This window comes from Lycium barbarum, chromosome 7, assembly GCF_019175385.1.
Source record: "Lycium barbarum isolate Lr01 chromosome 7, ASM1917538v2, whole genome shotgun sequence".
Taxonomy (NCBI): Eukaryota; Viridiplantae; Streptophyta; class Magnoliopsida; order Solanales; family Solanaceae; genus Lycium; species Lycium barbarum.
The window spans coordinates 6,475,040-6,486,692 of NC_083343.1; the positions used below are offsets into that span (position 1 = coordinate 6,475,040).

Consider the following 11,653-nt stretch of genomic DNA (forward strand, 5'->3'; position numbering starts at 1 on the left):
AGCATAAAGGAACAATTGTTTTTTATTTTCTTGATGAAAGTTGCTTTTGTGATATCACCTTCATGACTTGGCAGATCATGATCTTGTATTGAAGACTACTATGGCATTGTCATGATCAATCACAAGATGGTGAAAAATTGGCTTTGAGTTGTGATAGTTACCTCTCACTCACTCTTCCCTTTCATGCTTTAACAATGGGGAACCATGAATTTTCTTTATGTTGAAGACATTCCTTTTGCATCATGAAAGTGGAGAATAATCTTGGGGGGAATTTAAGCTGCACTTTGCATGCCAGGAGTGACCAAAAAAAAAAAAAACATATGAAACCCACTTTTTAACTGATTAGAATCATAGGTCTAACCCTTGGACACAATATAATTTAATGAGTAAGATGTCAACATGTCACAATCCAAACTCACGTATTGTCTATTTTTTTTGATGGACCTCATAGATTTTTCCTTTAACTATGTCATCATTGAGTCTAAAAGCGTGCGTATCACATGAGATTGTGTAGTCTTGAATGTAGAACGCTCATTGATCACTTCTTGACCTTGTCATAGCCACCGTCATGGAAGTACAAATTTCACATAAGAAACTCCATACAGACCATACCAATATCCTGGAGTTTCACGCGTGAAATTTAAAACTTCATGACAATAGCTATTTTTCAATTACAGGAGCTGAAAAATGCATGGTTATTTATAAATTTACCTATCTTAACTATTAGCATTTCACTCTTCTCCCCCTTTTCGACGTGGAACTCACCTAATGTGCCATATGCACCTCTTTTTCGAAAGTTTGCTAATCTTTTTTCTTTTACCCACATCAACCCACTCTCCATCGTGAACTTAACAAGTCAATTGTAACTTCAAATTTCAATGATTTCTAATGAGTTATGGCCACTAATGTCTAGGTCTTCCAATTCTCTGTTAATCATGTGGAAAAAGGTGAGAGGTAATTAAGTTCCTCCTAGAGATTTTTCTAGTATTCACACAAAATGTATTAACTATTCATGGTTTTTAATAAAGGTACATATATGTAAGATGCTTGATATATGTTTATTGATTTGACATAAACACTAGGTACTTATAAGTTTTTACTGTTCCTTTAGCTACATTCTATCCTCCCCCACTTGTGGGACTAGTTGTTGTTGTTGTATAGCATAAATTGTACCACAAGATAACTTTAGAGGATGTCATGCCTAACTAATCAAGCCTACCATGTTACTAGAAGGTGGAAGATCAATGTTACTTAGTATCATGCATTTACATGCATGTTTCATCATTCCATAAGTTAATTTTTGACATGGTCAGCCTAAACTTTGTGTGTGTGTATTGGGGTTCGGGGGGGGGGGGGGGGGGTTGGGGGTTGGGGGTTGGTTGAGGTTGGTTGGCCTACTTAATGAAGAAGCCATCATCAGTGAGTGATTGTACAGATTTCTTTTAATATGTCATGAAAGAAAGAAACAAAGCTGTGAGTATATAGTAGTACTAAACTAAAGTTGCAATTATTATATTTCTTTCCTCAAAACTATAAAAAGAGGAAGCTTTAGTTTAAAGGAAAAGAATTATTGGGTCAAAAAAGCCTCATTAGAATGCTTGGATTTTGGTGCACATACCAAAGGCTCAAGTGGATTGAGCTTTTAAAGGGGTCTCTGTCTGTCCTCAAGTGTTTTAATTTGTGAAAAGAATTGAGTCAACAGAACATAATGTTTACAACTTTAGATTATTTATCTGACTAATTCGCTTTTTTGAAAAACTCTAGGTAAAGGGTCATCATTTTTTGACCTTGCTTTTCACTTTTGATTATAGTATATTTGATTACTAGCTTATTAAGTCTTGGAAAATGAGAATTGAGTCTTCAATGGATCAACCTATCTTAGTTCTTCTTTTCTTATTTCTTGTAGTTTAAGACTATTAAAAAAAAAAAAAAAGATTATAGAACTATAGTGTACAACAAGCAATGTAGCGCCTTGTTTAATGCAATACTAGTATTTGGGGCTTGTGGTCAAACTTGACTCAGTCTATGGTATCTCAAATGAGGGATCTCATAGAAAAAGCTAAATTCCAAATTATTAGTTCCATCTATCTCATTTTGTTTGACTTATTACTACATAAGAAACATTTTTCTAGCAATTAGTAGGGCTTTGAAGGTTTATTTTTCTCTTATTGCTTTTTCATTGGTCTGTAGGTGTGATATTATCGTGAGCGAAGGTGTTAAAAAAGCACGAAATAAATCTTAAATCACACAAAAGAAAGTTATCTAAAAAAACGTAACCTGCAATATCCTGAAATACATGTAGACTTAATTAGCGAACAATAATGCACAATAGAAGAACAAGATCTATCTAAGCTAGACAAATTAGTTTAGGATGTGATTTAGTCATATTAGTATATCCACTTTTTAGGTCCTATAGTTTTTTTTAGCTCTTTCCGATATTTTTATGTCAATAAGTAATATAGAAAACTTCTGAGACTCTAAACTTTTATTTTGTGTAATGTTAGCCCGCGATGAATTTAAATGGAGAAACATGATCATTGATGATTAATATACTCGATCTCAACTTGTTTGAACTAATGCATAATAGTAGTTATTGCTGTTTCTCCTATGCTTTATTGAACTTTAGCTTTGACAACTTCATGAATCTTAATCATTTACATCAACACTACAACAAGGGAAAGATGGGGGGAAATTCTTTCTATGAGGTCCCTAACCTAGTCTACTAAGTCTTGACTTAGCCACCTTTATAGGAACTTTTTAGCGTATAAAATTGTAATTCTTTTTGTTTTTAAAGTTCAAAATATAATTGCATTGCCCGCTGGCATTACAGAATTCCATTTATATTCTGGAAATTAAAATAAACTTTTTATAGTAGAGGAGCTAGAGATAATTTACCATTAGGCTTACGGTATAACTATTTAAATGCAAAACAGAACATGTCAAATTGACCTAAGTATTTAGGATTATATAATTTACAAGATAATACTCCAGGTCACAAAATTATTAATTATAGAACCACATATTATATAATTTGTAGTCAAATACTTACAAAAAATTAAAGGCAAAAGTTGTGGGAATGTATATTATGAACAATTCAACATGTAAAAACGCACACAAATCTTTTTGAAGTATTTGGGACAACCAATTCAAGGAGTAAAGCATGCATGGAACGAATGTTTTATCTATCAAGGCATTAACCCCACAGAACTTAAGCACCTCATTATCACGAGTAAAGATATTAATAACGAGGAATTCTTTTTTGTTATGCTACTAATATTTGCTCTGCTATTCTACCCCAGCCTGGCTGAATAAGAGTTACGGGGAGGATATTTTGAGGCTGCTTACCAATGTTACCCTTTTGAAACATTGATGTTGCATATAAGAACATATTTACAAGAAAAACGAAACACGAGTACAAATTAGTTGGACTAACTTCCCTTTTTCACAAGCATGCATTAAAATCTCAATGCAAAGAAAGTATATGATCACCATATATTTACATATATAAGGTGACTTTTGAATAGCAAATAATCAAGTAGATTATATTGGTCTCAGTACATTTGTACCTCAAATAATATTATTCCAAAGCTAAAACGCCACCATTTATTCTGAACTGCACATGGGGGCTGGGATCAGGTTTGCATTATACACATAAACAAGATGTAAATCATGTTACATATATACAGGCATTCATCCGTGTACACATTCACATTGTGTTGTTCATCAGTATACAAAGCGCTCCGATTAAAGAGAGGCATGGACAGAACCTCTGCTTGGACTACTAAACAGTATAAGTTCCTCCTCTAATCTTGTTTTGTCTCCAATAACAGAAATCCAAGTTTCTGCTATCTTCTCCACTCTTCCGTTTGAAATTTCTGCGACGGTGAAGGCACGCGACGTGCCTTCGGATTCTGCTGTCAAAGCTGGGGTTCTGACCCGGGGAACAATGGCTCCGTTCAAGTATATGGTATTATCATTTCCAACCACTATCATTTTGCGAAAGGCATTTCCAGAAGCGAGCTGTTTGTGCATGTGACCGAAAATGACCAATGGGACCGAATATGGAGCAGCCTCTTTTAATTGGGCTAAGGCATGCGCTAGATCTGCACAAGACGTAACGATCAGATGCTGTTGAACCAACCGTTTTATTGAACTTAAGTTGAGAAGATTTGATCAACCAATATACCACTCTCATCAGGATAAATGGGGTGTAGCACTTGATCAAGAAATTCAGAAAAATGAAATCAGTTCATATGTAATACCTGGATCACCATGGTCACCACCGTCAACATACCAGTCTCTTCCGCAGATGTCATCCACGTTAGCACCTAGCCCTGCATCTCCCTACTCAGAATACTGAAACCGCAAAAATATTTCCAGCAACAGGTAGAAGTACCTCAACAGAATACTACTTCAGCAAGCTATACACCTGTTGGACCATTATGAGCAAGGAATATAATTGAATGATCCTCTGGAGTGCCCATGGCAGATTGTAAGATTCTTTCGGCGCTCCTATCCATATCATGGACTCCATACCTAAGAAGGTAATTGAGATACTGTAAAGTTGCAAGTCACAATCTAAGCTACATCCAGAGTGTTATTTGGCCAGAGCCACATCTGATATGGGCACAAGAGGCAATGATGAAGTCATTAAATTCTGAAAGATTAGAAATTAGTTTCGAGCAATTCCTCATTAGAACAGTCTAACATGACTCCGATTGAGCAAAAGTGATCAGATGGCAGCAACAATCGTAAGAAAAATGTTAATCATCAATCTAATCAAGTGATTCATGAATTTGAAGCATTTATCTCAGAAACCGACAAAGAAAAAGAACAAGCTTCAAGCACGAGGGCGGCTCTTTAGTGCCGTTTGTTAAAATACTATTCCAGACAAGATGAAGATTTCCTATCAAATGAAAATGAGAGGGACATGCTACACAAGAAACAATGACAGATTAAGTCTTGTAGTCCATTTAACAAATAAGGGTCTGAATAGATACTAACTACAAATATTATAAACACGTTTATGCAATCACTTAATTCCCCCTGGCTTATTTCCTCAATTTCTGAGATCTTGTTCAGCCTTGCCCTTCGTATAGCTCAAGTTTTTTGTTTATCAAACAAGAAACACAAGAACTAGAGGTTGTGAAATTGGTTTTAGACTACAATGGTATATGGAAGGTTTCCTACTGATCAGCAAATATAGGAAAATGCTAAGGTTTCAGCTTCAACTGTCAGGCAGTCAAGTTATTTCCATAGTTTATGCTATAAGTGCACTCCACAAATAGAAGAAGAAACGGAAAAACATGGGGTGATTGACCAAAAACAAATTCAGGCATTTTGGTGATGACTTGTAAGGTACTATTCAAGCATTTGCAGATAAAACTTGTGAATCAGGCATGTAAATTTGATGTCTAGTTGGGAGTCACACTTAAACAACTTCAAGTGAAAAATGTATCAGAAGCTTCAAACCATAAATTTCGAAAATATTGTAGTTCTTTCAAATTAATAGACAATGCTAAAAATCAGTTAGATAGTCAGGCTAAGCAATGATCACAATTATAGACAAACAACAACAACATACCCAGTGTAATCCCACAGGTGGGTTTGGAGAGGGTAGAGTGTACGCAGACCTTACCCCTATCTCATGGAGGTAGAGAGGCTGTTTCCGAGAGACCCTCGGCTCAACCAATTATAGACAAAGTTAGGGTGAAATACCAATGTGCATTGAAGAAGAAATAACTGAAAACGAGATTAGGACCACAAACCTTGCTTTGAGAAGCTGTCTCCGAAATAAGGGCTTACCACCACAAGAAAAAGGTCGTCCACCAACAATACTGAGTTTTAGCATAGGGAGATCCATCCGACGGTAACCAACATGCTCATCACCAAGACTGACCATTAAAAATTGTCAGCAAGCCAACAAGACAACTTTATATTATAGGTTATTTTTCCTTATACCATTATAAGATGGGACATAAAATAGGTGAAGACCAAAACCTCCTGTTTATGGGAAGGACTTGGCTGTCCGATTCATTTTTCTGGTATTCAGCTCTTCATGTAAGCAGATAGCCAAGTAGCTCGAGGAAAAGTAAAAAAGAAAAAAAGAAAAAGGTAACTTTCCTTCAGAATGTGGACATGAACCGACTTACAAATCATAATCATTGTTTTTCACTCAATTACTCCCTCCGTCCCAATTTATATGACACTCTTTCTTATTTAGTCGGTCCCATAAAGAATGACACCTTTCTATAATTAGTAACAATTCAACTTTAAATTTACCTTTTTATCCTTAATGAAATGATTCCTAGCCACACAAATTTCTATGGTTTGTTTTAGACACAAGTTTCAAAAGTCTTCCTTTATTTCTTAAGCTTCATGCCCAGTCAAACACCTTCATAAAAAATGGGACGGAGGGATTATGATAATAAGTAAAATTGTATACCTGTTAATTTAGTAGTTGATACCTTATATACTTTCCAAGATAAAATCAGAATCCAAAGAATTGAACCATCGAACAATTTTTATGTAGATAGTTGAATTTTAATAGAAATCTTGGCAACATGGAGCCAGAGTCTCAGAATTAATCTTAGTTCACTGGGCCTGGTGTTCAAATCAGTCATGGCTCCTTGTGGCAAGAGAGACTTATGCAGAAAACCTAGAACTTAAAACTTAGAACGGATTACTTGTGGAAGTTAAGTGTATAAATTGCCAACTTTAAGTAAACTTCTTTAAGTGCCAGCATAGTGGGAAATTATGATTGTGGCACCTCTTAATACCTGCATATGGATAAATTCCCAGCAAAAGGAGATTCCATTCTTTATATTTATGTTGTTATGTTTCTTTTAACAGCAAATATCATCCAGATTGGGCAGATATGAACATGTTCCTATGATACAAGTGTCGGATGTACCAAGAGGACCTTTTCTGGATCCTGGCTATTCATTTTCTATCCTGCAACTTTACCATCTATCTTCCGTTTCTTCTGAGACAGAGGGGTGATTGAGATTGTAAGAAACGCAAGACGGAAGGTCATGCCAGAGTGAGAAATTGACAGTCCTAAATATCATAATTGAGCACATAGCTATCTATTTGATATGTAGATCCAATTAATTATACATCTTGAGAAACATACCATTCCAGCTGAAGTTGAACAGCATCTTTTTCCCTACAAATTGGAACAACACACACTAAGAAAAAAGAAACAAGTGGATGAATTTAGCAAACCAGACTTAAGGGGAGCATCTCAAAATTAGAGAAAAATAATTTGTTAACAAGACATGCAACTAACTGACAGGAAAAAATTAATCTAGCAATATCTCGCGTCCTTTTTGATACTTCAGATTTTCAAGCCATTGTGTTGTTTATCGTTAATGCTGGAAGTTTCTAGGATAGATATGTTTTGAGGAAAACATCCTTTAATTCATTAATCATTTTCCACGGGCTCTACCGCCAAAGACAATGTTAATTAATCCTACTCACACATTACCACAGTGGTCACCCCATTCGCCATCACCAACCACAACCTTCATGAAGCCACAACACTAATCTGACAACCATCATATTTACCAGAGTTTGAACTCCAACAAGTAACAGAAATGAATAAGAAAGTGAAATTTCCTCATAAAACAAATCCATCAGGATTTTAATTGTTGGTTTCAAGAAACTGAATTCAGATATCAGAATGCAACTCCACATGGCAGTCTAATACTTGAAGATCCTGGTAGTAACTCTTCAAGTGCGTTGACAAGTGGAGATTATGCCAGCAAAACAGCGTACGAGAAATTATTTCAGGAATGAATTAGGAAGAAAATGAGAAATATCCAGTTATATACTATGCCTGAAGCATAGTTGAAGGAAAGAGAATAAGATGAATCCGATTGCTAAACACTATAATAGCAGGTTAAAATCAGATGTAGCACAAGAAAGTTAAGTGTTGACATGTATAAACAGGTATATGTAAACTAAGGCCAGGCAAATCAATTTAGAGGAACTTGGACTTACCTTCCTGAGAACTTTCGAGTATTCCATGCGTCATGGTTCCCCAGAATAACAGCTTTGGTGATCTCTAGATCTGCAACGCTTCGGACTAGATCCACATTTTCATTCCCAAAATCCCCTGAAGCAAGAACAAAATGAAGTGAATTAATAATTCTTCCAATCTAACTTGGCTAAGAATGAAAATAGTAGTTAAACTAATACAATAACTATGTAGTATGCATTGTGGATGAATAGATGGGCGATAACAAGAAAACATGCCTGTGAAGAGCACCAAATCAGGCTGCAATTTTCACATAACAAATATAATTAGCTGACAGAAGGAAATGGAAATACCAAAAGATGTTATACAAGAAAAGTAAGAGGATTTCTCACAGAGAAGGTTTCCACTGTCCCCAAAAAAGAAAGAAAAAGTGGACAAACTTGGGATAGGAACTCTGAAGCAACACTTAGATCTTCATTTCTCAAAATCTTCTTGAACACTTCACTGTAATTATGTGTAGAATAAGTCATATCCAAAGGATATGCACCGCTCAGAGGAGAAAGTTAGCAGCAATTGCTAATTATCCACTGATGAAAGTAATGAAGTACGAAGACACTTTCCTCAATTTTGATTGAATTATTTTTGTTTCATACGAAATATTATTTTTAGTCATGATACTTTTTCTGTCCTTGCAACTAAAAACATTAGTAGAAGTGTAGAGTGGGACACATTTAGCAAACAAATTACACAGCAAGGGAAATATACGACCCAAAAGCAAGACATGTAAAAGCAAGACATGTAATACTTTATAAATTTGCAGTTATCTATCCTCTCGTGCAACATCTACAGTGGAAATGTTCTTAATCAAACAGGCTATTTAGGTGCAAGTTTACCATGACAAAAGTTCCACTAAAAATAGATATAACTTGCCATTTCGATAAAGCATTATGCAGGTTTACAAAAAGTACCACGAATTATTAATGCATACTACAATACTTGGTGTACGCGTTAAGAGTAATAACTACTGGCAGTCAAGAGTTTCAAATTAAAGGCAATTTTTTTTTTTGAAACAGGTAACATCAAATTAAAGGCAATTTTGGCTTACATAGATCAAATTCTAGATCCACTTGGGCACGTATTTAACAGCTAATAGAATCAAACTCAATGCAAAGTCAACTCGAAGTACTAACATTTGGTCAATTAACCAGGAAACAATATCGAAACAATAACAGTTTTTCGGTTAGTAGTTTTGAATACCTTGGATCAGTTTTTACAAGTTCAACCATGTTAGGTATAATTCCTGTTAATTTGGCCGGATTATTTGTAAACTACAGAAGTATGCTTTATGCATTCAAGAAATTAGCATATTCACAACAAACAATACCTCAATAATCCTAGCACAAAAAGAATAGGAAAAAAAAACAAAAAAAACAAATAAAGATGTTAAATACCTTCAAGAATTGAAGAGCCTTCCTATCTTCTTCTAGGTTCCAGTCATCATGCTTCACAATCCCCAACATTTCCACAAAAAAGGAAAATAACACAAAGTCACACATACAAACTCACTACTACAATTTACTACATCAATTCAAATTCCAAAAACAAAAAGTAGTGAACTTAACCAAATCACCAAAAAACAAAAAAAAAAACAAAAAGTAAACAAATTCAAACTACAAATCGAAAAAGAGAGAGTAATTTGATTAAGACTTCAGCAGCAAATGAAAATGCTACTCCCTACGTCCCAATTTATGTGACACTCTTTCCTTTTAAGCCAGTCCAAAAAGAATGACCATTTTCCATATATAGTAACAATTTATTTCAAACTTCCTATTTTCCGGTAATGGAATGATTTACGGCCACAAATATCTATGACTTATTTTAGACCACAAGTTTCTTCTTTGATTCTTAAACTCCATACCCAGTCAAATACCTTCGTATAAAATGTGACGGAGGGAGTAACAATTTAACTTTAAACTTCCAATTTTACCCTTACTGAAAAGATTAACAGCCACAAATAACAATGGATTATTTTAAACCACAAGTTTCAAAAAATTTTCTTTCATTCTTTTAACTCTATGCCCAGTCAAATAACTTCACATTAATTGCGACGGAGGGAGTAAACTAATTGAAATTACACAAAAAAAAAAGGTAATTTGATTAATAGCCTGTTTGGCCAAGCTTATTTTTTTTCCCAAAAGTTCTTATTTTTTCCAATAAGTGCTTATTTTTAAAAAGTGAGGTGTTTGGCCAAGCTTTTGGTAGAAAATAAGTGCTACTATTTTTCAAAAGCGGAAAAAAAATAGCTTCCGCCAAAAGCACTTTTCAGAAAAATACACTAAAAACACTTTTTAAAAACTTGATCAAACACTAATTATTATTCAAAAGAGTATTTTAAATTAATTGGTCAAACATAAACTGATTTTAGTCAAAAGTACTTTTTGAAAAAATCACTTTTCAAAATAAACTGATTTTAGAAGTTTAGCCAAACACTAATTATTGTTCAAAAGTATTTTTAAATTAATTCGTCAAACACAAACTGTTTTTCATCAAAAGTACTTTTAAAAAAATTACTTTCCAAAATAAGTTAATTTTAAAAGCTTGACCAAACACTGATTATTGTTCAAAAGCATTTTCAAATTAATTGATCAAATACAAAATGCTTTTCATCAAAAGACACTTTTCAGAAAGCACTTTCGAGAAAAATACACTAGAAACAATTTTTAAAAGCTTGACCAAACACTAATTGTTGCTCAAAAATGTGTTTTAAATTAATTCATCAAACACAAATTGTTTTTCCTCAAAAGTCACTTTTCAAAATAAGTTAGATTTTAAAAGCTTGATCAAACACTAATTATTGTTCAAAAGTATTTTTAAATTAATTAATTAAACACAAACTGTTTACCGTCAAAAGTCTCTTTTTGAAAAGTTGGCCAAACAAGCTATAAGACTTCAACAAGCACATTAAATGCTACTTCTGTAATTCAAAAATCTTCAGGTTATAGATATACTACAACACACATTATACAATTTCTTCTGCAATTAAAAAAAAAAAAAAGAAGAAGAAGCTAGGGTTTCAAGAAATGGATAGCTTACGACGTCACCGATGACGGCGATTCGGACGGAATATGCCATCGGAAAGTTACCGCCGGTGAGTTTTGACGGCGTTGGAGTCGGCGCGTGTGGCCACGTCCTGCCGTTAAACATATGGACGTCGTGTGCTGTGGCCTAACTAATATTTAGGGGTCTAACTGGTTATTATTTCCATTTTTGTCCTCTTAATTGTCAATTTCTCTTTTTTTTTTTTTGGTAATCGGATATTTCATATATATATATATATATAACACACACGTTAGTCTCTATGAACGTACACTGTACTTATTCTCCATGTATGAATCCTAATTAAGATTAACTCTTATAGAAGAATATGAATCCGGATGGGTATCCATGGTTAATATTTACTAATGTATTACAATTCTATACAATAAAGGATATTCTATTTTTTTTTTGAAGAAGAAATTATTTATTTTAAGGGTATAAAAGTCATTCAATATTTGAAGAATATTTTGGTCAACTAACATTTATATTCATGCTTTTAAAATAATATATATGTATATATATACACACATATATTAAGCTAATAATTACATACTAGACGGGTCAATATTGCCCGAT

At 34.0% G+C, this 11,653-nt stretch overlaps 1 protein-coding gene across 1 annotated transcript; it reads right to left on the reverse strand.

Annotated features, from left to right (window-relative positions):
* Positions 1 to 3,514: 3,514 nt before the first annotated feature.
* Positions 3,515 to 11,332, reverse strand: LOC132603023 (uncharacterized). The gene is made up of 9 exons (XM_060315875.1): positions 11,075 to 11,332; positions 9,433 to 9,483; positions 8,260 to 8,281; positions 8,005 to 8,119; positions 7,136 to 7,168; positions 5,769 to 5,894; positions 4,430 to 4,536; positions 4,263 to 4,334; positions 3,515 to 4,103 (listed from the first exon to the last, which is right to left on the reverse strand). Exons 1-9 carry the CDS (start codon positions 11,183 to 11,185, stop codon positions 3,745 to 3,747), a joined length of 996 nt encoding a protein of 331 aa, XP_060171858.1. The 5' UTR covers positions 11,186 to 11,332; the 3' UTR covers positions 3,515 to 3,744.
* Between the last annotated feature and the right edge of the window lie 321 nt (positions 11,333 to 11,653).

What these genes read in the sequence shown, in the direction of transcription:
- LOC132603023 (XM_060315875.1), bottom strand. Translation starts at nt 11,185, where the DNA reads ATGTTTAACGGCAGGACGTGGCCACACGCGCCGACTCCAACGCCGTCA. An exon ending in AGGCTCTTCAATTCTTGAAG is followed by an intron (nt 8,282 to 9,432) that starts GTATTTAACATC and finishes TGAAAATTGCAG; the next exon opens with CCTGATTTGGTGCTCTTCAC. An exon ending in ACTCGAAAGTTCTCAGGAAG is followed by an intron (nt 7,169 to 8,004) that starts GTAAGTCCAAGT and finishes TCCAATTTGTAG; the next exon opens with GGAAAAAGATGCTGTTCAAC.